Source organism: Moschus berezovskii, chromosome 10 (assembly GCF_049115385.1).
Source record: "Moschus berezovskii isolate FMDL1 chromosome 10, NW_MosBer_1.0, whole genome shotgun sequence".
In the NCBI taxonomy this organism is placed as follows: Eukaryota; Metazoa; Chordata; class Mammalia; order Artiodactyla; family Moschidae; genus Moschus; species Moschus berezovskii.
The window spans coordinates 91,923,889-91,951,006 of record NC_142469.1 but is presented as its reverse complement, the minus strand read 5'-3'; the positions used below and the strand labels follow the sequence as shown (position 1 = coordinate 91,951,006).

At 35.2% G+C, this 27,118-nt stretch overlaps 1 protein-coding gene across 6 annotated transcripts in view; it reads right to left on the bottom strand.

Moving 5' to 3' along the window:
• Positions 1-1,215: 1,215 nt before the first annotated feature.
• STXBP5 (syntaxin binding protein 5) overlaps positions 1,216-27,118 on the bottom strand; it is a 171,157-nt gene continuing 145,254 nt past the window's right edge. For all 6 annotated transcript variants that reach the window (XM_055432787.2, XM_055432789.2, XM_088840813.1 and 3 more), the window contains 6 exons: positions 23,362-23,601; positions 21,886-22,255; positions 21,414-21,579; positions 13,093-13,204; positions 8,906-9,126; positions 1,216-6,332 (listed from right to left, as the gene is read on the bottom strand). In XM_055432787.2, the coding sequence (XP_055288762.1) occupies positions 6,291-6,332; positions 8,906-9,126; positions 13,093-13,204; positions 21,414-21,579; positions 21,886-22,255; positions 23,362-23,601 (1,151 nt within the window). In that variant the 3' untranslated portion in view covers positions 1,216-6,290. The remainder of the gene's footprint in view (positions 6,333-8,905; positions 9,127-13,092; positions 13,205-21,413; positions 21,580-21,885; positions 22,256-23,361; positions 23,602-27,118) is intronic.

Here is a 27,118-nt window from a genome sequence, read left to right as displayed (position 1 = left end):
GATTGCAAAATCAAATAAACCTTCAATTTAATAAAGAGAATGACCATATTCTTTATTCTGAAAATGAACTGGAAACAATGATAAGAATGGTCAGTCCTCTGTGAGCTACATGTTCTAAATCCATTAATGTGATGTTTATTTTTGGTACAAGTAGGTCGGACACGGAACAGTATTAACTAGCAAAATGCTGTTTACAGAAATTATCTATAGTCTCACTACTTCGTGTGTTCCACAGGCCCACAGCATCTGGTATTACTTGGGAGCCTGTTGGAGATGCAACGTCATGCCCCACCTTAGAAACTTGGAATCCAAATCTGCATTTTTGACAAGATGCTAAGGATTGTCCTACATGTTCAAGTTCAAGATGCTTTCATCTGCAGCTGGACCCTCACCCTTACCTGTACTTCCCACCTGATGAATGGGCAGGTAAATTTCACCAAAAAGTTCAGATAGTTAAGAAAAGTATTGCTTGTTTTACTTGAATTATATGATTAACTTGACTTTTCCTTTGCAGATGTAGAAATCTACTTCACTACTTGCCGAGGTTAAACTACTGGATTAATTCCACAATTTAGAGAAAAAAAATTAAAACAAATTTTTCAGAAAAAAAGGGCTTATTTAGTTTTCAGAGAGATTAGAGTATTTTATTTTGCCCAATCAGAGCCCTTCAGCATAAAGAGACATTCATATACATATATATGAACATTTTCCAGAAACATTAATTTATAATACATTTTTTAAAATACCAGCTTAACGGTATTTATTTACAAAAATATTTCATTACCTAATTTTAAACCTTTTGCTGTGATGACAGTTTGTAAAGTACAGGAATGCAAAATAACTACAAAGTTTAACACATTTTTCCGTGTTTGCAATAGTGCTTTTTTTTTTTTTTAATGAAACAGTACACAGAGGGGTTTTTTAATCATATTGAAAATGCATATTCCAGCAATCACCTTGGAGATAGTTACTGGACTGAGCAAGATTAAAAAAAAAAAAGTGCAGCAACTGAAAACTATCTGCATGTACATTTCAAGGTGGACACAAGCTCGAGCTCTATATCAAGCATGCTTGCCCCTGAAGTGGACAGTGTTAGAAAAACTTAATCTTGCTCTTTTTAACATTGTTTTTGGTGTTGCATTTACAATGAACCAATAGTATAACTAGAAAGCAAGATGTTTTTCCAGTTCTATCATGTTAAGCAGAGGTCACACCTAAAGATCACAGTACCATTTATTTACAAAAAAAAGAAAAAAAAATTAAAAATTTAAAACATGATTTACCCTTTTTGCATTACTCTCTATTGGTATGTTGAATCTGTTTCCAATTCCTTACATTGTCTTCAGTGGAAGCAAAATTTAAACAACACAAAACACATTGCATAAGTATTAAAAAAACCCAAAACTCCCAAATAAATAGGATTCCATTGTCATTAGCCTATATCCATTTTAAATGCCCGAGCCAAACAACCCACAATAAATTAATACTGATTTGTTAACATCTCATACACTATAAAATTTTAATTTAACTTGTAAGCCTCATTGTGAAATACTGGCAAAACTGACATTCATGATTTTTCTGATGTAAAGAGTGCAATAAAAAGAGCAATTACATAGTCCTGGACTACCGTACTCTGTGTAAATGAGCTGTGTCTAACAATTTAACACTGTATTAGAAACTGAGGAAAGCAATGTTATAACCTTGATAACTGGGAAGTTATTAAAACCATTTAATTCAGCTGAGAAAGGTAAGCGAAAGTTTCCCTTTAATTTTGTTGTTGTTACCACTATTTTCTGTCCACAGAACCTTTAAAACTTCTGTGGTATAGTAAGATCATTAATATTCACAGGAAAAATAATCCCCATAGCACTTTACAAGAAATTGATCAGAGTGATGAAAAGTATAATTAACAAAAACTGTAAACAGTTATCTTCACATTCATTTTCAAATGAAAAAAAAAAATAATTTATGGGCATAAATTTCAAGAAAACAAATACCCTGAAAGGGAAAAGAACAAAAAGAGGACATTTAAGATAGAGAAGTACTCTTTTTCAAAGTAAATACAGATTAAAAAGTCTAGGAATATTGATCAAGTATCAAACTGATAAGGAACAAATTCTATAAACTACAAAATAAAAACCTTCATTGACAAAAATACATAAACTCTTTTCATTTTTGGAAATTTATTTTTAAAAAAGGTAGAAGAAAATATCTGGAAAACTATTTTAAATATATATATATATATATTTTAAAACAATAGTTAAGGTAGGCATCCAACAGCAAGCTGCAGGTATTGAGAAAGACCTTGTAATTATTGTTGTGGGCATTTTCCCCAAAATAAAATTAATATTTGAAAATGCTCAATAGAGGGTTTCTTTTAACCATAGGAATGGTATCTTTCCTGTCATGTGTGAAGACTTTTGAATGATGTATGATTCTTTAAAATTAATTGTATCTCGATATGAGATACCAGTATTTCTTATTATAAGCGTAAAACATAACTTTTTGTATGGATAATATACATACTTTTTAAGTACTTCGACTTAAACTTAACAAGTTCACCATTTTTAAAATTAAAGAATACATTTATAAAAATTCCATTTTAAAACTAAAAGTATATTCTCTAGCAGTATGTATAAATATAACATGTTACTGTATGATCTTAAAACAAATCTGAAAGTGTTGCAATAATTTAAGACCTAGAACACTGAAACAAACAGCAAATGATTTTACTATTTTTTATCCCTGAAAACTATATAAAACCCTATTGAAGGTTTTAAAACTATGATCAGTTTAATTGTTTAAACTAGCAGCATATTCATGATTTTGGTATGTTTTATACATATGTATCACTTGATTTGAATGGAGAAATGTGAATTCAATGACAATAAAAAGTTTTCTTTACCTAAAAAAGTGCAGAAAAAATTCAAGTTTAAAGTTCAGTGCTCTTTATTTTGAAAAAACAAACAAAATCCCAAAAGTTAAAATGTAAAATAAATCTTTGCCACACAAAATTTACCTTTGGATATAGCTTTTCCAATGTCACATGAGAAAATGCCTTAAGCAAAACATATATGGAATATAGAACTCAGGGTAAAACTTTGAAGTCCATGGTGTCTTTCGCATATTTTTCCTTTCCTCAGTTGTTTTCCCACCACTCCTGTAATCAAAAACTATGTAACACTTTCAGACTTGTTTAAAACTCAGATCTACACAAAATAACTTCAGAGAAACCTACAATTAAAAAGTTCTAAGGAAAAGAGATATTTCTTTCTTTAAAGTTCTGTACTTAAATTGTCATATACTACACATAATAACAGACAATTAGCAGCATTTTTTCACATCCATAAAAAAATCAAACAAATTAAGAAGTTAGCAATAGCTCAGTTATATCTATAGCCATTTTTGGAAACAGTACAATTGAAATGCAAACCAAGGGAATTAAGATGATGCAAAACTTCAAATGATGTAATACACAGAAGTTATCAGAAAGTTTCAAATAAACTTCTAAAGCAAAAACACATGGATTTTGGTTTGAAAAGTGAAATGAACCAGATATGTGGTACATATAGGGAAACCACTTCCTATTGACAGACTGCTAATCAATGACTACTTCCATGATTTTAGAGTCAAGGACAAATGCAACAAAAAATAATGTTTGAGGATATGGAGGAAGCACACAAAAATCTTTCATTTTTCTAATATTTTCTATTTTGACTTTTTTTTTGGTTTTCCTGAAATCTTGGCTTGCTGGTGACTATAACTTTTTGTGTTAGAAAAAAAATAGAGATGTTACCTCTCAAATTACAATAAATTCCCTGGGTTAGTTATTACTGCAGACTGTCTCTTATCTACAGACTGAATCAAGTATAACTCTGAGAAGCTTATTTCCTATTTTCAAAAATACTTCAATACTTTCTAATCCTACATGAGTTTCTAGTTTGCTGTGCACAATTTGTAGATTAATTTAAAAATGAAATAAAATAACTCGAAATATTGATTCAAGGTTTTCTTATAAAATCCACCTCAGGTAAATGTATCTACTTCTCTATTTGAAAATAATTACAAGATTGGTTCATTTTATATACAACAGGAAAAATGACAGTTGATATAAAAATCAAGTTGATATACAATTAACACAAAACAACATAGCAAATCAAATAACTGGAGCTAATATGCCCTTACACATGAATGGGGAACCAACCATTCATGTATATTACTTTACTTAGTGCTTCTCAACTTCAAATCCATTAACTACTGATTTTAGCGATGACACGAAACTGTACCTTTAAAAAATGGCCTTTGAAAACTTCCTGTGACATATCATGGAACAATGGGTTTATTAGATAATATATGATACAAATTAAGCAATTTGTAAACTGCTACATGTTCATCATAAAGCTGGCATTAACTAAACAGAAATGTTACTCATAGGTCTTCCTACAAATTCAAAAACTTTTGAAAATGACTGTATTTTAAAAATATTTCTTTTGGCTTGATCAATCATCTCTATCACATATATTCAATCCCTCCCAAATGACAAAGTAAATTTTAATGTAAACTTTCATATCCCGTAGTGCACGTCATAAAATGTAAACAAGAGCTTTACCAATGAAAACAGTAAAGAGGAAAAACGCAAAACAGACTTGTGACATTAAGGTGTTCTATATATACCTTTAATGATTGTATGGAATGGAAAAACAACCATCATGTTTGCTATCAATTTGTGCTCTGATTACCTCTTAATGACAAAAGAAAATGGTTTTAAACTATTTTTTTTGTAGAAGAAAATATTTTAAATTTCATTAAGTACAATGCTTTGAGATTACTCATCCTTTGTCGCTTTCAGAACGATCGGTAATAGTCTCAGATGAGCCTGCAGAATGAGCTTACCTACGTACAGGTCTCTGCCATTCTCTCTTCTGCCTGTGTGTGCTGTGTTAGTACCAGTCATTTACTGTCCACTGATGGTCTCATTTGCTTTATACTCCAATACAGAAATAATTCAGTTACCAAAATGCACGTATTTTCCTTTTCGGTTTTTTAAAACCTTGAAGGGACACGTACGGATTTATAGTATATTTCTACAGAAAATACTTTGTAGGTCAGACTAGACTCTTAGATAATTATTGACAATGGATGCTTTTGAGTTTTTCCATGCGATGGCATGTGCACTAAGAGTTAACTGCCTCATCACCTGAGTGCACTGGAACTGTTAGCAAATAAAGGCTGCTGTTTTTTTTTTTTTTTTAAAGGGAGCTGAACATTTTACTGAAATAATGAAACATTTTTTTTAAGCAATTTTAATCAAACAATGCAAAGGTACATTGGGTTAAACATTTTATAAAAATTCAAGCAAAATTGAAAACTTAGCCGATTTCAACATCTCCACAAATTTAACCAGTAAGTATTTTGGTCAAATCCACCTTCAGCTGAATTAATGAGCACAATGATAAGAGACACTGAAGTATTCTCCTCAGCACAATGGAGGTTTTTCTCACTTTCCACACTGCACAGTCACTACATGGAAACTCCCAGAATGATGAGCAGTTCAGTCATGCTCTACACTTTTCTTTTCAATGAAAAGTGATGTATCGCCTTGTTTTGCTTTTGACAAAATATGGACTAAACACAAGTATACAATAACAAGAATCCAAGAGTAGCCCATACACAAGTCAACCATGTGTATGTTTTTATTATTTAAAGCCCACCATTCAGCTTATCTGTCTAAAGATATGGTAACAAACAGTTTGTTTTTTGTTTTTGTTTTTCCACTAATGATACTGATGACCAGTCAGCTGAAGGGAGGGAAAGTCCAAGACAGCAGTTTATACTTCAGTCAACGACACAAACACAACTGTTTCAGCTTCGAGACTTCTGACTTACTGCCTCTCCCTCAAAGAAGTCAAACACTGATGGCAAATAGGACAGCACGGAATCTGTTGGCATATGAAAGTTTAATACAGGAATGATCCAGGAATAGTCCCTGCCACGTCTCCTCAAATCCCTCTGTTTCTTCATTTGTAACGTGTGACCACCATCCTAATTCCCAAACTGTCAGCTCATAGCTGGCCCGCACCCTTTACTCCTCGTTGAGTGTGTGTGTGAGCACGCCTCAGTTAAAGCCACGTGACTGAGGTAAGACAGGGCATAATTGTGCTAGGAAAGAGCAGTATCCAGTGACAAACATCCCTTTCTTGTTAACTTTCCTAAAGTGAAATCAATAACATAAAAAAGGAAAATTCTTTTTCCTCCTGGCTGACGCTGAACTTTAGCTGGGTTTCTGGTTATCAGAACTGGTACCACTTCTTATCTTTGTATTTCAACATCATCTAAAGGGGAGAAAATAAGAAAAAAACATGTTTTAAAAATGTCAGAATAACAACATTTATAAACTTGTTTCTATAGTTTTCTAAAACATTAAATTATTCTGAAGCATTTTCCGGCTTTTAATATTCAGTATTCATACTGAACGCAAGAAATACGAACTGTTCTGTTTCAAGGAAAAAAAGACTATAACTATGAAGAACGAGGATAGAAGGTCCTCACATTTCTTAAAATACATGATATAGGTAAGTTTTAGCTCAGTGCATTCTTTGGTGACATAAGCTAATAACTTAAAAAATAAGTAACTTTCAGTTCTCTTAACTGAATTAAAAATAAAGCCTAAAGAACCTGGAGAAGGAAAGGCTGAAACTAGTACTGCTGCCATCTACAGTTTGCTGAGTAGCTGACTCTGAGCCATGCACTTTTCCTGCATGGATTCATCTGATCCTCACAACAACTCTACGTGCTGGGCATTGTTAGTATCCCTGTTTTACAAATGACTAAGACTTAAAGAGGTTAGCTAAGATAACACAGTGGTGAAACTGGGATTTGAACCCATGTAGTCTAATCCCAAAACCCATGATTTAACCAACACAACGTACTGTCTTTTTTATACTCTCAAATATGGCTGAGGAACATTCGGTAGAAGGGAAAAGCTAATAGCTAGGGAATGAGCTCTTGGCTAAATATTTAGACCGTATAGATACATTCTGAGGCTGACTGAAATTTTACATGCCTTAGAGATCACAGTCAGGTTCAGAGTTATGTGAACATAAGTCTTGACTTAGATTTGAAGGCACTAGCTTTTATCTGAGGTATGTGGCCCTCATACAAGGACTCACAAAAATCTCTTTGAAAACCTGGAAAAGTCTCTCTTAGGCCAAGTTATCTCTTTCATACATGCTAGATGTCAACATTATTGAGCAAGGAAGAGATGGCTTTTGACCTAAAGTTTAAAGAAGAGCTATTACTGACAGACTGGGTACTCAAACGTAAAAATAACCTTAATATGGTGTCTTCAGGTAATAAAAGCAAAATGTCGTTGAGGGCAAGGCTAGGAACTAAATGTGAGAAGTAGCCCAGTATAAAGTATCATGGAGTGGCAGACCTGTCAAAATGAGAAACATGTACTCCATTCCACCTAACAGACTTTAAATCCAGTTTTTCAAGGGTGTTATTCTGGCTAACAAAGTGTATTTTTAAGAGGGCCAATTAGGGCTCCCTTACTTCATAGTCTGTTTCTAACCTCCACCACAGCTTCCAAGTTCCTCAAGATGAATTCACTGCAAAAATGCACATTACTCCTCTGCGTGAATTGGTCTACAGACACATTTAGTACCGTTTAACTGGATTCAGTTCAGTTCAGTCACTCAGGCATGTCCGACTCTGCGCGACCCCATGAATCACAGCACGCCAGGCCTCCTTGTCCATCACCAACTCCCGGAGTTCACTCAAACTCATGTCCACAGAGTCGGTGATGCCATCCAGCCATCTCATTCTCTGTCGTCCCCTTCTCCTCCCGCCCCCAACCTTTCCCAGCATCAGAGTCTTTTCCAGTGAGTCAACTCATCGCACGAGGTGGCCAAAGTATTGCAGTTTCAGCTTTAGCATCAGTCCTTCCAATGAATACCCAGGATTGATCTCCTTTAGAATGGACTGGTTGGATCTCCTTGCAGTCCAAGGGACTCTCAAGAGTCTTCTCCAGTACCACTGGATTAAGTCTACCTAAAGAATCAACCAAGGTCCGTCTAGTCAAGGCTATGGTTTTTCCCGTGGTCATGTATGGATGTGAGAGTTGGACTGTGAAGAAAGCTGATCGCCGAAGAATTGATGCGTTTGAACTGTGGTGCTGGAGAAGACTCTTGAGAGTCCCTTGGACTGCAAGGAGGTCCAACCAGTCCATTCTAAAGGAGATCAGTTCAGTCCTGGATGTTCATTGGAAGGACTGATGCTAAAGCTGAAACTCCAATACTTTGGCCACCTCATGCGACGAGTTGAGTCACTGGAAAAGAGTCTGATGCTAGGAGGGATTGGGGGCGGGAGGAGACGGGGACGACAGAGAATGAGATGGCTGGATGGCATCACCGACTCGATGGACATGAGTTTGAGTGAACTCCGGGAGTTGGTGATGGACAGGGAGGCCTGGCATGCTGTGATTCATGGGCTCGCAAAGAATCGGACACGACTGAGCAACTGAACTGAACTGAACTGAAAGAATCAAGAGATAAATTATTTTCTTTTCTAGAAGTTAGTAGTAGAATCTGAGGAATTTAGGAAAATTAACTTTGTTTTTATTGTATTCTCTAAGTAACTACTGCAAAGCCACTGGTTTTGTTTAAAAAAAAGCCTGAAGGGGGAGCAGGTTCCTTCAAAATTCATAAACTTCAGTTAAGAGACCAAAGGCTACTGAGAGTCTTGTAATGGTTCCCTCTAGTGGCAAAATTTAGGAATTTGCAACCATACTGAGGATATGAGAAGAAAATTTATGTGTCAAAATACAACAGATATAAAAATACAATAATTTTCATACTTGCTTTATCTAGGCTTTTTGGCTTAGGTATCTGTTTGACAGACATACCTCGTGAGCATGTTTAGAGAATGAATCTGCACTGGATAACATAGCTGCAGTTCTTTCTTCCAGGTCGCTAAGTTTCTGCCCTCTCTCATCCAGTGCCAGCCTGGCTCGTGCGAGTTCACCAACAACTCCAGATGCCGCTCCTTTCACGCCTTCAATGCCACCAGGGCCAGGGATGTGCTGAGCAAGACTCCTTGAAGCCTTTCCTGAGGACGACTCTCCAACTGAAAGATTTGATACGTGAAAGAGTAAGCCAGAAAATGAAAACTTTAATTAATATAAAATTCTATCTCCTGATAGCATTAAAACACACTTGACTGACAATATAATTGAAGTATTTTTATATTTTACTTTGTAATTATTACGTATTTTGATTGTTTTAACAATTAACTTTTAGATACTTTTCAAGTATATAGAAATACAACATACATTAATAAATATTTCATTCTAGTTCATACAGTAGAACTTGAGCAAAAAAAGTAACAATTATTTGTTGGAACGGATGATGGGTATACTGATATCACTTTAATAACAGTAAAAAAATCACTCTTATAAGTGTCCAAAAATTAAAGACAAATTAAAGATATTTAAATTCAAAGACATAGATTTAAATATAAGTATTTGTATTATTCACTGTACTTTCCTCACACTTGAAATACTATGCTTCGGCTTAGAAGAAAAATGTAGAATTTAGTTAGTATTTCTTTTCAGTCTCTAAAAGTTGTACATAACCACATTCCTTTCTATCCATTTATCTTGTTGCTTACCAAATAGATCACGTTTGTCTTCAACAGATCTCAGGAATTTATTGCTTCCTTTCCCTTTGCAACCTAGACCCTTATGACCTAACAACTTCAAGACTGCAAGTCTTCAAAATTCTGTTAAAAACTGATGTCAGATTCCCTCTTACTTTAGTATATATTTCTTTCTTTAGAAATGTTAATTCATACCATAAAATTTGCTCCTAAACAATTCAGTAACTTGAAGTTTATTCAGGTTGTACAACTACTAATTCTCAAGCATTTTCATTACTCAAAACCAAAACACCAAACAACTGCACGATTATTAGCAGTCACTTTCCATTTCTCCCTCATCTCAGTCCTTGGCAATCAATAATCTCCTGTCTCCATAAATTTTCCTATTCTGAACATTTCATACAAACGATTCACACACTGTGTGGCCTTTGTGTCTGGCTTCTTTCACTTAATGTCAAGATTCAATCATATGGTAGCATGTGGCAGTACTTCATCCTTTTTAATAACCCAGTAATATTCTATTGTATGGATATGGATATATGGCATTTTGTTTATCTATTCATCAGTTGATGGGCATTTGAGTTGTTGCCACTTTTTGGCTGTTATGAATAATGCTGCTATGAACATCTGTACACATTTTTGTGTGAGCACATGTTTTCAATTCTCTTGGGTTTACACTTAGTAATGGAATTGCTGGGTCATGTAACTTCATGTTTAACTTCCTGAGAAACAGCTGGAGTTTTCCAAAGAGGTTACACTATTTTATATTTGCACCAGCAACTTGTAAGGGTTCCAATTTCTCCATATTCTTGAGATCAGTGTTTTGAATACAACCATCCTAGTAAATGTGAAGTGGTATTTCATTGTGGTTTTGATTTGCATTTCTCTAATGACAAACGATATTGAGCATCTTTGCATGTGTTTATTGGCAATTTGTATGTTTTCTTTGGAGAAAAGTCTATTCAAACCCTTTGCCCATTTAAAATCGGACTATTTGGCTTTTTATTGTTGAGTAAGAATAAAAAAGTTTGAAGAATTTTTTTTTTTTAACACTCTGGCTATTAGACTCAATAGATATCATTACGTTTTCTGACTTCTAATTTTAGAACACAATTTATTGTTTTCTTTGGTTGGTTTTTATTTAGGTGTCATATCTGAGAAACCACTGTGTAATTTAAGGTCTCAAAGATTTATACTTAGGTTTTCTTCTAAGAGTTTTATAGTTTTAGCTCTTACACTGAGGTCTTTGATCCATTTTGAGTTATTAATTTTTGTGTATAGTGTGAGTCGGATTCTCTTGCATGTGGATATCCACTGTCCCAACACCATCTGTTAAAAGACCACTCTTTCACCATTGGAGTTTCTTGGCATCCATGTAGAAAATCAATTGACCATACATGTATGGGCTTACTTCTGGACACTCAATTCTTTTCCATTGGTCTATGTATCCATCCTAATGCCTGTACCACACTATCTTGATTGATTCCTGATTTGTAACAAGACTGGAAATAAAAATGTGACTCAGATCTTTTTTCTTTTCAAAAAAATTTTGTGTATGTGTGTGTGTGGCTATTTTGAATCCTTTCCATTTTCATATGAATCTTAGAAACAGCTTATTTCTTTCTTCAAAAACTGGCTTGGACTTTGACAGGGATTATGTTGAATATATTGATCAATATGGGGAAAACTGCCATCTCAGCAATATTAAATCTTCCAATCCATGAACGTAGATATTAATCCATTTATTTATGTCTTAATTTATTTAAATTATGTTTGAAGTTTTTAGCATATTTTTAAGGTGTATGTTCTAGTATTTCATCTTTTTGATAAACGAAACTCCTTTCTTAATTTAATTTTTGGTTTGTCCATTGCTAGTGTATAGAAATGCAATTGATTCTTTATATGGACCTTGTAGCCTAAAATCTTGCTGAACTTGTTTATTGCCTAGAATGTGTTTAATTTTTTAATTAAAAATTTATTTTGGCCACACTGTGCAGCTTGCAGGATCTTAGTTCCCCAACCAGGGATTGAGAGCCAAGGGCCATGGCAGTGAAAGTGCTGAGTCCTAACCACCAGTAGTTAGAAACACTGTGTGTATGTGTGTGGTTTCCTTAAGATTTTCTATTGGCATGGCTGTCATCTGCAAACAGAGACAGTTTCATTCCTTCCATTCCAACTGCATGCCAACTATATTCTCTTTTCGCCTAACTGCCCTGGTTAAAGACTCTAGTACAGTGTTAAACAGAAGAGGTGAGACCTTTTGAATTCCCAAATAAAATTTAGAATAAGTTACAAAGTTTGGGGCAGCAAGTTGATAAGGGCTTCATTAAATATTTATTTGTGTATATGCTCACATCAGTTTTACTCTTAAGCTATGGCCCTTGGTCCTGGGGGGCCTTTCAAAGAGGAAGTGTTATTTATCAGGGTTGCCACCTTAGCCAATTCTGGAAGCCTACCTGGCTGGTCCTAACACAGTTCAGAATTTCAGTTTGCTGCTTTAGATTAGCAAAGTACTCCAGGGCAAAAGTGGCCTCAGGTTGCAATGCTTACCACCTTTCCCCATGTATACTGTCTTCATTACATCGTTAGCTCACTGATGTTTATAAAAACTGAACTTTGTACAGCTTTATCAATTAATCTTGGTAAAAATGTTATTCTAAATTATCAGTCCCCCATGATTTGAAGAGCAGTCTTCATTTTTTAAATGAATTAGAACTGACCAATCTTCATTACCCAGATGACTGACCAATCATTAGGATAAATTTTAAAAATGAAACTGTACTACACTCTTACTTGCTAATATTTAATCTTACAGTTTTTCTAGTAAACAGAACAGAAAAGGAAAATTCTAGAATATTTTAGTAAAAAAGAATAAAAGAAAATAAAAATTCAACAATAGCTAATAGCTCCTATTTGAAAGAAAGGTGAAACATTCATTGATTTACTAGTTCATTCAAGGACCAATTTCCAATTTGTGCCAATTATATGGAAGATAGTACATGAACTAGACTTTACATTTTAAATAATCTTCTAAGTGCAATGAGAGTAGATGGAGGTTTTGTAAGATAAAATAAATGTTTACGTAAAAAGTTTTTCGAAGTTAAGGTTATCAACTAAAGTCCATTATAGAATTAAAATAATAATAAAGATCATATTTAACGAAAGTTAGAAAATATTTTCAAATTACTCACTTAAAGCTTATTCCTTTTAAGCCTGAAGCCATGCTGATTTTGTATTTGCTGAGTAAAATATTCCCCTGATTTAAGTTAGTATACGGCAGAAAACAATTTTATGCATTTTGCTAAAAGATGGATCCATCAATTGTCGTGACAGAGAGGAAAAAGGTGAACATAAATTTATACACATAAGAAAAATTTACATGGCTTGAATGTTTGTTTTATAGATATATTATCCAAATTAAATAAATCAACTTACATAGTTCTTCTCTATCAAGAGATTGTGCACCACCTCCAAACAAGCCTTTAAAGAATCCCCTGTTTGGTGCTTCAGGTGTTTCTACAGGAGTGAAGAGTTCACCCAACATTTCCTTTAAAATCAAAACAAATTGTAATTGTTAAAGTTTCAGGGACACTAAACTGTAATCACAAAACCAGCACTGTAAACTCTTTAACTAAAACTTGTAACATTAGCTGTTGAGGTTCACAATTAATGAGCACATTTCAAATGATCAGATCTAGAACAGTCTGATTTGGTGAAACACTAAGTTATTAAGATTAACTTGACTAAGAGTAACTTGTTTGCTACTTTGGCTAGATTACTTTCTCCACATTTTAAGCAAAGATGATTTAAATTTAAACTGTAAGGAGATTCCAATCTTTATGATAAATAACTTTATAACTTATTATCAAGAATTGGTAACTGTATTAATAACTAGGTCTTCTTACATTAGAAAGAAGAAAATATATTAGCAAACTGAAAAGGCTAGTGGAATGATAGCTGAGTCAGAAAATTATTAGTTTAGAAAGACACACATCTTTTTTCATAAACATATGCTGGGAACAGAATTATGCCAACATACACCTGGAATTCCAGAAATCAGGCTGAGAGATGCAAAGGCTTCTTTCTATACTGTCAGATTTTCCTGAAATTTTTGTCAATATTCTTCAGAGCACAGAAACAGGAAGGGTAAGTCAGCAGACAAGAAAAACTGCTGACATTTTACTGACATTGTAGATGAGACATAAAGAGGGAAGAGAAGTTTCTATAAAAGACGGATGGTAGCAATATCATTTACAAGGCAACTCTGGGAACCTTTAAAAGCAAAATAAAAGTATAGTGAGGCTTGGGATTGCATTTCTGCCTAGTAAAGAGAAGTAGCTATGATAGAAATGACAAGTACACGATTGGTTCCAGGTAGTTCTGTCTGATATTACATTAAAGTTGGAGCTAAAAATGTGTATTTTTTAGAGTTTCTTTTTTAGCGCTGGGCTAAGCAAGTTAATAAAGGATGTCCCAAGATTTTACTTTTAGATATATCCATGTTTCTTTTTTTCATTTTTTGGTTGCACCTTTTGTTTTCTGGGATCTTAATTCCTTGACCAGAGATTGAGGCCAGGCCCTCAGCAGTGAGAGCATGCAGTCTTAACCACTGACTGCCACGGAATTCCCAGATACAGCCATATTAATGTTGTCTCCCCAACCAGATTATAAATGAAAGGAGATAATGCTAACAATATACAACACAGAGTTTCATTTATAAGGCTGAAGTGGATTGAAGGCTTTACATTTAAATTTTCTTTCCTCTGGATTTCTATAAAGTGGAGTAAAACTAGAATGAAAAACTCCCTAAAGTCAATAAATCAAACCTGTTAAAATCCACCACAGAATATACTAATACCTATTATTTAATTCAAATTTACATTTGCCTGTGTAACAAAGGTAATTTTAGACATATTTCCAATCTTTTTATATAATACTCTGCAGATTATAATTTAAACTGCATTTATTAAGTCGATACAACAAACTGCAAACAGCTACCATTTGAGTGTCTTTTATGCTAAATCAATAATAAGACATATACAGAGTCACAGCATAAAAATATGCTCTTTCAAATTTACCTCACTTTAGAATTGTGGTTTACCCTTCTTAATTTACTTAGTGTTTAATGATCATGTAATTTTATAAGTATAAAGTAGGATATTTAAAATGCAGAGATTATAGTTGTAAATTAAGAGTCACTATAGTGTATTGGTATTGTGTATATGTATAGGTCGGAGAAGGCAATGGCAAGCCACTCCAGTACTCTTGCCTAGAAAATCCCATGGATGGAGGAGCCTGGTGGGCTGCAGTCCATGGGGTCGGCTAAGGGTCGGACACGACTGAGCGACTTCACTTTCACTTTTCACTTTCACACATTGGAAAAGGAAATGGCAGCCCGCTCCTGTGTTCTTGCCTGGAGAATCCCAGGGACGGGGGAGCCTGGTGGGCTTCCGTCTATGGGGTCACACACAGTTGGACACGACTGAAGTGGCTTAGCAGTAGCAGCATAGTGTATTGGTATGAGTATAAATTGGAACCACATGAACCTGGGTTTGATTCTCACCTCTGCCTTTTACATGCAGAGGGATCTTAGGCAAATCAGTCTCTCAGAGAACTGGTTTCCTTAACTTAATAAAGAAGTAATACTAATACTTACCTCTCAGGAATGTTACCAGGATTAAAGATAATGAAGATTATCTTTAATGAGTTAAAGATAATGCAAAATGCCGAGATTAGATACTGAGTGATGTATACATTAAATAGAAAAATCTCCTTTCACATGGAGATGAAACAAGTTAGAAAATATGAAGTCATTTATCTTTAGATTACCACTGTGAACATATATCTTTAAAGGAAGTTTAAAAATAGGCATTTCTTAAAGAGTCTGCACAGTCTGTGGTTAGTATTAGGATTTGGAGAGGAATACAGATGTTAAAAAAAGTATGTATTTCAATACCACTGAATAGTATCTTAAATACTTTTCATTTGTATTTAAATAAAAATTTTAATTATGATAAACATATTCTTTAGAACAATTAACTTTAATGACTAATAAACATTGGTGAAATCTAAATAGATTTGTATTATCTATGATATTTCTCTACATCTAGTAATAGTAATATATCTGAAACAATGTCTGGAACTTTTAAACTACTCTAAAATATGAAGGTACAGAAACAAATATACTTGTCTGATGTTAGACAACTGTATCTCATTTGTCATTTGTGTTAATAAGTGATAAAATATAGGAAACGAATTTCACGAGTGAGTCAATGCATACGCTTTATAATTTTTTTCTTAAACTGAACTGTAATATTTTATTAGTTGACTTATTTTATTACCTTAAGATGTACAACATGGTGATTCAATATTTGTATAGCTCATACTCCATTTAAAGTTATTATGAAATTGGGCCTTTCCTGGTGGTCCCAGTGGCTAAGACTGTACTCCCCATGCAGGGGGCCTGGGTTTGATTCCTGGTCAGAGAACTAGATCCCACATGCTGCAGTTAAAGATCCTGCATACTACAACAAAGATAGAACTAAGACCTGAAGCAGCCAAATAAAGAAATTAAAGTTAAAAAAATAAAATTATGATAAAATATTGACTGTAATGCCCATGCTGTACAATATATCCTTATAGCTTATTTATTTTATACATAGTTGTAATCCCTTACCCTTATATTGCTCTTTCCTTCCCTCTGCCCACTGGTAACCCCTAGTTAGTTTTCTCCATGTGTGAGTCTGTTTCTGTTTTATTATATATATTGTTTATTTTTTAGATTTCACATACAAGTGATAATACACTGTATGCCTTTCTCTGACTTATTTCACTAAGCATAATACTTTCCATGTCTATACAGGTAACTGGCAAAATTTCATTCTTATTTTGGCTAAGTAGTATACCATCATATGTATGTATATGTGTGTGTATGTCTATCTATCTATCACATTTTCTTTATCCATTCATCTGCTGATGGGGCACTTGAAGTTTCTTCCGTATCGTGGCTACTCTAAGAATGGCTATCATCAAAAAGTCCACAAATAACAAATGTTGGTAAGAATGTGGAGGGAAGGAAACTGCTGGTGGCAATTTAGTACACAGTTGGGAGGAATATGAACTGGTGCAGCCACTATGGAAAACTGCATGGAAGTTCTCCAAAAAACTAGAACTACCTTCAGTTCAGTTCAGTCGCTCAGTAGTGTCCGACTCTTTGCGACCCCATGAACTGCAGCACGCTGGGCCTCCCTGTCCATCACCAACTCCCAGAGTTCACCCAAACTCATGTCCATCGAGTTGGTGATGCCATCCAGCCATCTCATTCTCTGTCATCCCCTTCTCCTCCCGCCCCCAATCCTTCCCAGCATCAGTGTCTTTTCCAATGAGTCAACTCTTTGCATGAGGTGGCCAAAGTATTGGAGTTTCAGCTTTAGCATCAGTCCTTCCAGTGAACACCCAGGACTGATCTCCTTTGGAATGGACTGGTTGGATCTCCTTGCAGTCCAAGGGACTCTCAAGAGTCTTCTCCAACACCACAGTTCAAAAGCATCAATTCTTCGGCGATCAGCTTTCTTCACAGTCCAACTCTCACATCCATACATGACCACGGGAAAAACCATAGCCTTGACTAGACGGACCTTGGTTCGCAAAGTAATGTCTCTGCTTTTTAATATGCTATCTAGGTTGGTCATAACTTTCCGTCCAAGGAGTAAGCGTCTTTTAATTTCATGGCTGCCATCAGCATCTGTAGTGATTTTGGAGCCCCCCAAAATAAAGTCTGAAACTGTTTGCACTGTTTCCCCATCTATTTCCCATGAAGTGATGGGACCAGATGCCATGATCTTAGTTTTCTGAATGCTGAGCTTTAAGCCAACTTTTTCACTCTCCTCTCTCACTTTCATCAAGAGGCTTTTGAGTTCCTCTTCACTTTCTGCCATAAGGGTGGTGTCATCTGCCTATCTGAGGTGTTCAATATTTCTCCTGGCAATCTTGATTCCAGCTTTTGTTTCTTCCAGCCCAGTATTCCTCATAATGTACTCTGCATAGAAGTTAAATAAGCAGGGTAACAATATACAGCCTTGACGTACTCCTTTTCCTATTTGGAACCAGTCTGTTGTTCCACGTCCAGTTCTAACTGTTGCTTCCTGACCTGCATAAAGATTTCTCAGGAGGCAGGTCAGGTGGCCTGGTATTCCCATCTCTTGAAGAATTCCCCACAGTTTATTGTGATCCACACAGTCAAAGGCTTTGGCATAGTCAATAAAGCAGAAATAGATGTTTTTCTGGAACTCTCTTGCTTTTTCCATGATTCAGCGGATGTTGGCAATTTGATCTCTGGTGCCTGTGCCTTTTCTAAAACTGCTTGAACATCTGGAAGTTCACGGTTCGCGCATTGCTGAAGCCTGGCTTGGAGAACTTTTGAGCATGACTTTACTAGTGTGTGAGATGAGTGCAACTGGGCGGTAGTTTGAGCATTCTTTGGCATTGCCTTTCTTTGGGACTGGAATGAAAACTGACCTTTTCCAGTCCTGTGGCCACTGCTGAGTTTTCCAAATTTGCTGGCATATTGAGTGCAGCACTTTCACAGCATCATCTTTCAGGATTTGAAATAGCTCAACTGGAATTCCATCACCACCACTAGCTTTGTTCATAGTGATGCTTTCTAAGGCCCACTTGACTTCACATTCCAAGATGTCTGGATCTAGGTGAGTGATCACACCATCGTGATTATCTTGGTCGTGAAGATCTTTTTTGTACAGTTCTTCTGTGTATTCTTGCCACCTCTTCTTAATATCTTCTGCTTCTGTTAGGTCCATACCATTTCTGTCCTTTATCGAGCCCATCTTTGCATGAAATGTTCCCTTGGTATCTCTAATTTTCTTGAAGAGATCTCTAGTCTTTCCTATTCTGTTGTTCATCATAACCAAATAGGATTTATCCCAGGAATGTAGAGTTGACTTCACATTTATAAATCAGTCTATGGAATTCACATTAGTAAATTTAAAAAACAAGAAGCAGTTGACAAAATTCAACATCCATTCCTGATTAAAAAAAAGTCACACAAGGTATAAACGGGAACTTCAAAGGCATCTAGGAAAATCTACACCTGATATAATACTTAGTTTTGAGATAGTGCCCTGTGTATTGGGGTTTGCAATTCCACTCCTGGGTATGTAGCTGAAGAAAATGAAAACACCAATACTCAGGGCACTATCTCAACACTAAGTATTACACCAGGTGTAGATTTTCCTAGATGCCTCTGAAGTTCCCGTTTATACCTTGTGTGACTTTTCTTTAATCAGGAATGGATGTTGAATTTTGTCAACTGCTTCTTGTTTTTTAAATTTACTAATGTGAATTCCACAGACTGATTTATAAATGTGAAGTCAACTCTACATTCCTGGGATAAATCCTATTTGGTTATGACGAATTATCATGACCAGAATTATTCATCTGATATACTGTTTGGTTCAATTTCCTAAAATTTTGCTTAGTATTTTAACATCTATGATTTGTAAAGAATATTGATCTATATGTAATTTTCTTTACTTTAAAATCATTGGTTTTGGCAACATGTTCTATGAACATACCATTAACAAGCTGAAAGCATTTCCCCTCTTTAACTTTTCAAAGAGTTTTATATAAAACTGGTACTATTTCTTCCTGAAATGTTGATAGAATACACAAATGAAGCCACCGAGGCCTCCATTTTCTTTGTTCAAGGTTTCTAACTTCAATTTTCCTATAGTATTCTCTGGGTTATCTATTGTTTTCTTGAATGAACTTTGGTTAATACGTGTCTCACACTACATTTGCACATTTCCTAAGTTTTTAAATTTACTGGCCTAAAGCTGTTCATAGTATTTCCTTCTTATCCATTTTAATTAGCATTTGTAGAATCTACAGAAGTCACTTCTCTCATTCTTGATATTGGTAAATTTCTAAATTCTCTCTTCACAATCAGTCTGGCTTGAGATCAATTTTATTGGTTTCAGAGATCAAGTTTTTGACTTCACTGATGTTTTCTATCTCATTGATTTCCATTTGGATATTTATTATTTTCTTTCTTCTGTTTACTTGGGTTTAACTTGCTCTTCTTTTTCAGTTTCTTAAGGTAGATGGTGAAGTCACTGATTTGATGAGAACTTCTTTTCGCAGAGTCGGACATGACAGAGCATACATGCCATGTCTTTTCGAATACAGGTATTTTAGTGCAAAAATTTTCCAAGTATAAACACTCAATAGTTTTTCTCTATTGCTATGCTTTCAAGTTACTTAATCTTTTCTTCTCTAATGTCTAATCTGTTAATTCCATCCAGTATATTTTTCATCTCTAACACTGTAGATTTTCATCTCTACAAATTCAATTTTGGTCTTTATATCTTCTATGTTTCTACTTAACTTTTAAGTATACATGCTTAGGCACTTAGTTGTGTCCGACTCTTTGCAACCCCATGGACTGGAGCCTACCAGGCTCCTCTGTCTCTGGGGATTCTCCAGGCAAGAATATTGGAGTGGGTTGCCATGCTCTCCTCCAGGGGATCTTCCCAACCCGGGATTGAACCCAGGTCTCCTGCATTGCAGGTGGATTCCTGAGCCACCAGGGAAGCCCAAGAATACTGGAGTAGAAAGCCTATTCCTTCTCCAGGGGCTCTCTCCGACCCAGAAATCGAACCGGGGTCTCCTACATTGCAGGTGGATTCTTTATCAGCTGAGCTACCAGAATACAGTTCTAATCGTAATACAGTTATAACTGTAATTTTGTTTCACTCTCAAGGTATATAATATCGGGAGTATGTTTCTGGTATAGTCTAGCTTACTGAAATACTACTACTAACATGTGAGGGCACGTACTTTCTACTGAGCACTGTGCTAGTAAGAACTTTATGTGTACTGTCTCCTTAACAGATCCTATGACATTAGATATTATTTTTATGCTCATTTTAAATATAATGAAGTTCAGACATACTAACTTGTCTAAGGTCACATAACTGTGAAACTAGCAAAGCTAGGACTTAAATTCATTCTTCTTGACTCCAAAGCTCATATTCTAAAAATAAGTTACAAATTTAAATTTATAAACCAGTAAAATATGGCTAAGTAAAAACTTTCACAATAAAGTTCCCTTAGATAATGGTTTCTCTAAATATCAATGACTATTTTAGCTCTAATATTTAAAGAGCACTTTTATTTAAAAAGTTCAAGCTAAACTGATCATTTCTAATAAATATACAAGCACATAAAGCACTCAATACTTTTAAAAGATACAGTTTTATAAAGATTTTGTAATCTCTCACAAATAGATCAACAAAAAAATTCAGAGGAAAATTATCAAATCTTACTTTTTCTGATAATGTGTATATATACTTTGAATACAGAGTATATGAGAAGGAATGACACAATTTGTCCTAAAATAGATATAATTATTTTCACATCAACATATACCTTTAAAAAGGAATTTTCTTTTGTTTCTACATAATAGATATTTAATCTGTGTGATGAGTGGTATAAAACGGATGTAGTATTTTGTATTTCTTTGACATCACTGGCGAGAAACAATATGGATTGATGAGATGGAGTCCCTCTTATAACAGGAATCTGATGAAGATACTTTATTGCCAGAATCAAAGCATATGCTCTCAAGTTCTCAAGAAAAGCTTTGAATTTTCTCATGAAGTACAAGGGATGGACAATGTAAGGGACTTGAGAAAATATTTTACCTCTGAAGAAATGATAGTGATAGTTTTGTTACTTACCTGAAGATTCTCACAGGTTTCTTGACTGTAAGTGAGTCTCTGGATTTCTGTAGGTGAGACAAGGTACAAGGCTTGTCCGTTGTTGGTGAAGCAGAACGTTCTGGCTATCCGCATGTTGGTAAGGGGCAAGTAATACACATCCAGCAGAGGCCTTAAACTCGGCAAACTTGAGAACACAATGAAAAACTTATTAACAGACAGGTAGGCTTTAGTCTTGAACAAATACTACAGGAAGTGAAAATGGCAGGGACCTTCTAAACCTCATGATTTAGTGTACCTGAGTGGGAGATAAACTGATTTCTTTTCCTCACGGACTTGTTCACTAGTAACTGAAGGAATATAAATTCTCAGTGTATATGACTGTAAGCAAATTAAAAGCACTTCTTCCAAACTGAATACAATTCTGCAAGATTATGTTTTGACGGGAGGAAATGCTATATTTGTGTTTAAAAAACAAACAAAAACCTCTTACCTAAAAGTCATAATGTGTCCATTGGCACAGAAGCAGGCAAGGCAGATGCTGTTACTTAACGATACAATGTCTCCACGAAGCACAAATGAGGTCTCTGTAATGTTCTGCTTGTAAGCACAGTTCTGGGTTGGCAATGAGATCACTTTTGCTTGCTTTTCAGAGCATATCACTGCATACTGGTTTTCACTGATTTCCTGAGAAGAGGAGGGAGATACAGAGACAGGTCTTCTTTTCTTCAGTTTCTCTTTCTCATCCTTTTCTTCAGGGACATTGTGTTCTTTCCAGGGTTCATGTGCAGGTGGCAGCAAGCAGCCTGTGGAATCCAGGAACGCCATTCTCAGGATCGCCCCTTTTAACCTCAATATAGTACCTAAAATTGAAATTTCAGTAAATAAAAAGTATTTTACTCCAGACAGGAAATACATTTATTCCAACTCTGACACACACTAGACACTCAAAAATATGTAGAATATATACTGCATCAAAATTGTATACTGGCTCATTGACAGGATTCAAACCTCAAGCATGATATCTGAATCTGGAAAAAGATCTCAGTAAGTGTTACCAAACTGATAAATGCTGGGATGTCTAGAACGAGGTCTCATAACCACACCTGGCAAGTGTACTACTGCTGAATATAAGTAGATGGCATGTACAGCTGCAAGGTCCAATATAGCAGCCCAGTGCCTAGCCACATGAACTGTGGCTCGTCCACACTGTGGCATGCTGTAAGAGTGAAATATAGGCTGGATTTGAAGGCTTAGCACAATCAAATTATAATAAAATAACTCAGTAATATAAAAATACTGATTACATGCTAAAATGATTTAGCATTTTGCACAGACTGGGCTAAATGAAATTTGTTATACTAAAATTAATTTCACTTGTTTCTTTTATCATTTTAATATGATTACTAGAAAAGTTAAAATACTACATGTATAATATATAAACAAGAAATATACTAGAGAGCAAAATCATGTTTTCCTCTCATTTTTAATATAGGAAGAGTATAAATTTTTTCTTCTTAAAATTTTTTGTTAAATAACCTTTTCTAATTCTTCAAAGAAGAAAAACGATCTTAAGACTTCACACTTAAGAGATTAAAAATAGCTAAGTGTATAATACTTAAAAAACTTTTCTGTTTTCCCTAAATATATACCATCCTTTTCCTTATAGAACATACTATTTCAAGGTATCCTAGAATGTGACAGAACAACAGTATTTTGTTTTCATTTTCTTATGTAGTAATCATTTTAGACATGATCCTAATGTTTAAAAAAATGCAAAACTTGAATGGCTGTATAAGTAAATGATATTCTGAAATCTTAATCCATGTATTCCTTCAATTAAAAGCAAAAGACTGTAACTATCTGCATTCAGAATTCTTAGACTGATTCAAAGATGAAAAGCAAAGGCTTCTATCAATTTATAGTAAAGCACACTTTCAAGGGTAGCCCGGCAGCAGAGCACACATACCGCTTGGAGAGACAATCACAGGCTGAAGAAGTCTTTGCTCTCCTCCCGGGGGAAGGTTCAGTGCGATGACAAGCACCGTTCCCAGTGTAGTACCAACCCACAAACTCGGGCATGGGGCTGAATCTGTCTTTCGAGTAAAAGTTTCACAGAAATGAAGAGCAGAGATTGCTTCCCGGGATTCCTTATCAATGCTGGTTACACTTGAGCTCCGTGATCGGCTGAAGGAATTATCTTTTATGTCTGAAATGATTTCAAATGTCATGAGATTACTCAAGTTATAAAATAATCATGTTTTTAGTTTGGTATAAGTGAGTGAAAGTTGCTCAGTCGTGTCCGACTCTTTGAGACCACATGGTACATGGAATTCTCTGGGTCAGAATACTGGAGTGGGTTGCCACTCCCTTCTCTTGGGGAATCTTTCCAACCCAGGGATTGAACCCAAGTCTCCCTCATTGCAGGTGGATTCTTTACCATCTGCACCACCAGCGAAGCCCATTTAGTTTGTTATAAATTTTATCAAATAGTTAATCTGCAAAAAGAGAAAAATCTAAAGCATATTTAATTTTAATTGAAAAGAATAACAATTTCTTTTATGCTAACAATTTTGCCCATTGCTCATACATAAAACAAAGGGAAAAATCCACACTTGTGAGAACTGAGCTGGAGGCAGCCAGGGGGTTTTTGGATGCATGATCTCTGCAGTTTTGGTGTAGCTCTCTGCTGGTATCTTGGCTGCTTTTCCAACTTTAGTCATTACTACCTTATCTCATGGAGAAGGAAATGGCAACCTGGAGAAGGAAATGGCAGCCCACTCCAGTATTCTTGCCTGGAGAATCCCATGGACAGAGGAGCCTGGTAGGCTACAGTCCACGGGGTCGCAAGAATTGGATACGACCTAGCAACTAAACCACCACCACCATCTTTTCCCATGTGCTGCCTCTTCCTTTGGTATAATATAGTTCATGATTAGGTAGTAGCAGCAAAGCTGGTATTTTCAATTTTCTAGACTTAAAAAAATGCATTTATAAGTACTCTGATTCTACCTTCAAATTTATTGTATGAGGGACTTTTTTTCTTCAAATCTGTCCATATGAAAGCCTTAATCCAAAAAATTTAGCTTTTATTTTTCTTAAATGCTATTTTAACTGGACTCAACATTCAAGTAAGGCATTTTTCATCAACCTGGACGACCAGCACCTGGCTCATTCTTCACTCGATCCCAGGTATATTCAGGGATACTTATAAATTCTACTAATAAACCCTCTCTTGTCTACAGTTACCTTCTTCTCTGTGACCAATCTTAAGTTTGTTTCAAGCTCTGGCCTCTTTTCTCTTGGAATGCATTTCCAAATGCTTCATGAAATTTTTTTCCTGTTATGGCTCACTATGCAAAATCAAAACCCACCATTTCCCCAAGTCTCTAAATTCTTCTAATTGTACTATTTATATTGATGACAACCCCGTTCTTGACATGAGTCGCACTTTTGGTTCTTCCCTTTAACTGTATGTCTCTGATGGGATGACAAGTCCTACACTGTTCTAATATTTCTGTCTTCTTCTTTCCATTACCAATCAAGTTCCATGACCCTACGTTCAGGCCTTATCACCATTCAGCTACAATTCCCAAGAGACGGCCCCACCCTCACCCTGTCATCGTTCTATCACAACTCAAATTTTACAAAGTACCTCTAATTCTATCACCTCTACCTTACAAATCCACAATGGTTCCTTTTATAGTCTTACTCAGGTCTATAAAACTCTCCACAAAACATCTTCAGCCTACCATCCTGGCCCCTTCTGCCAGTGCTGCCTTGCGTCAGTTCACTGTGGGAAATAAACCACGCTATTCAGTGTTCTCCATACACACTTGGCACTTGCCTATGCTTTTCTTTCTGATTGCTACCCTTGCCTTTTCTCTACCTACCGAGACGGTGTTTATTTTCCATCTCAGGTACTGCCATCCTCATGAAGTTTATCCTGATGCCTAAAACCATCTATAGTTTTTCTCTTTTGAATCTTGATAGCTTTTTATCTCCCCCATGGCACTGATAGCACATTTATTCTGTACTTATTTCTGACTTGTCTTGGGCCTTGTTCTAACATGACTGAACATTTCTTGAGAACAAGGGCTTTTGAAATTCTCTGCAGAATTTAGCATAGTACCTTGTATATGAAAACAGTCAACTGATACTTGCTAAAGACAGACCTACAGTTCAGAGTCTAGAGCCACGAGCTTCCACTAGACCACTGGGATATATTAAACTTTCCAGTAGCTTCTACCATTCACATCTAATAAGTCATTCCTCAAATTGTATGTTTTCAATGTTATTGTGAAAGAAATGACTTCATAATATTGTGAAAAATGAAAAACACGTTCAAGTCTTCTAAACTGTATTTCGTTGAATTAAAAAAGGTATTACTGAATCCTACTTACACCTCCACAAAAGCTTCTTATGGTCAAATTTAGATTCATAAGTTAAAATAAAAATTCTCCCCCAAAATAATTATATACAACATAATTTTGATTATAGTTAGCCTTGAAAACAATAAAGCCACTAGTTATGACAGCAGCATGGATTATTTCTAACTGTAGTTTCTAAAAATGCTCTTCTTTTGCCTGAGATTGTGTGTCCTGTTACAGATAATGACACAGGAGAAAAGAACTAGTTAATATAAATAAAACAACCTTCTATAAGCGACAGCTCACTATTGGATAAGCGTAATATGGTAGTGATGGCAAATCTCAACGCTTCAGATTTCCACAGTTATTACAGTAAAATAACAGAAACTTAAAATTTATTTTCTTTCAATTAAAATATTTGTTATTTTAATAAAACAGACACATACAAGGTGATCACACATACTGACCTATATTATCAATTGGGACTTAGTGATATAAATATAAATCAGTGATATAAGAAAATCTGATACTGTAAATTTCAATAAAAATTAAGCTGCATAAAAGCTTTTTACTGCTCTCTATTAAAATTACAATAGGTGATTCACAACAATCTATAATTCAAATGTTAATTCATAGGCCAACAAAACATTTTAATTTAATAGACTAATTTAACAATATAAAGTTTATAGACTACAACTGCATTTTTATTATATGACTTCTCTATAAAAATTAGGTTATCAAAGAAACTCCTATAGCTAGATCAATATGGGAAAATGAGCTGAATCAGAATCAACTTTGAACTTACAGAACTAAGTTGCTTATTTTATGTGTCTGGAATTGTTTGAAAACAAGTAAGAACCGTAACTACACGGCAACATTTGGCAGTTTGAGTCTACTGATAATATTTGTTTTCCCCCAGTGACTCTCTGAAAGTGAAAGTTACTCAGTCATCAGACTCTTTGAGACCCCGTGGACTACAGTCCATGGAATTCTCTAGGCCAGAATACTGGAGTGGGTAGCCTTTCCCTTCTCCAGGGGATCTACCCAACCCAGAGATCGAACCCAGGTCTCCCGCATTGCAGGCGGATTCTTTACCAGCTGAGGCACAAGGGAAGCCTCTGGCCAGTGTAAAATAATTACCAGTTAATAATCTCTACCAAAAAATAGTTCAGCAGCATGAAGACCTTAAAGGGAAATTATTTTGGCAATATAGGTATTGTTTCAATGCATCTGTTAAATGAAGTTGCAGTTAGCTTACAGCATTGAAATACATGGGCACACAGTAAAAGAAAAGCTGAATAAAGAAAGATAATCTATAAAAGTAAGGAGCACACACTTTGATTAAAATAGTTAAAT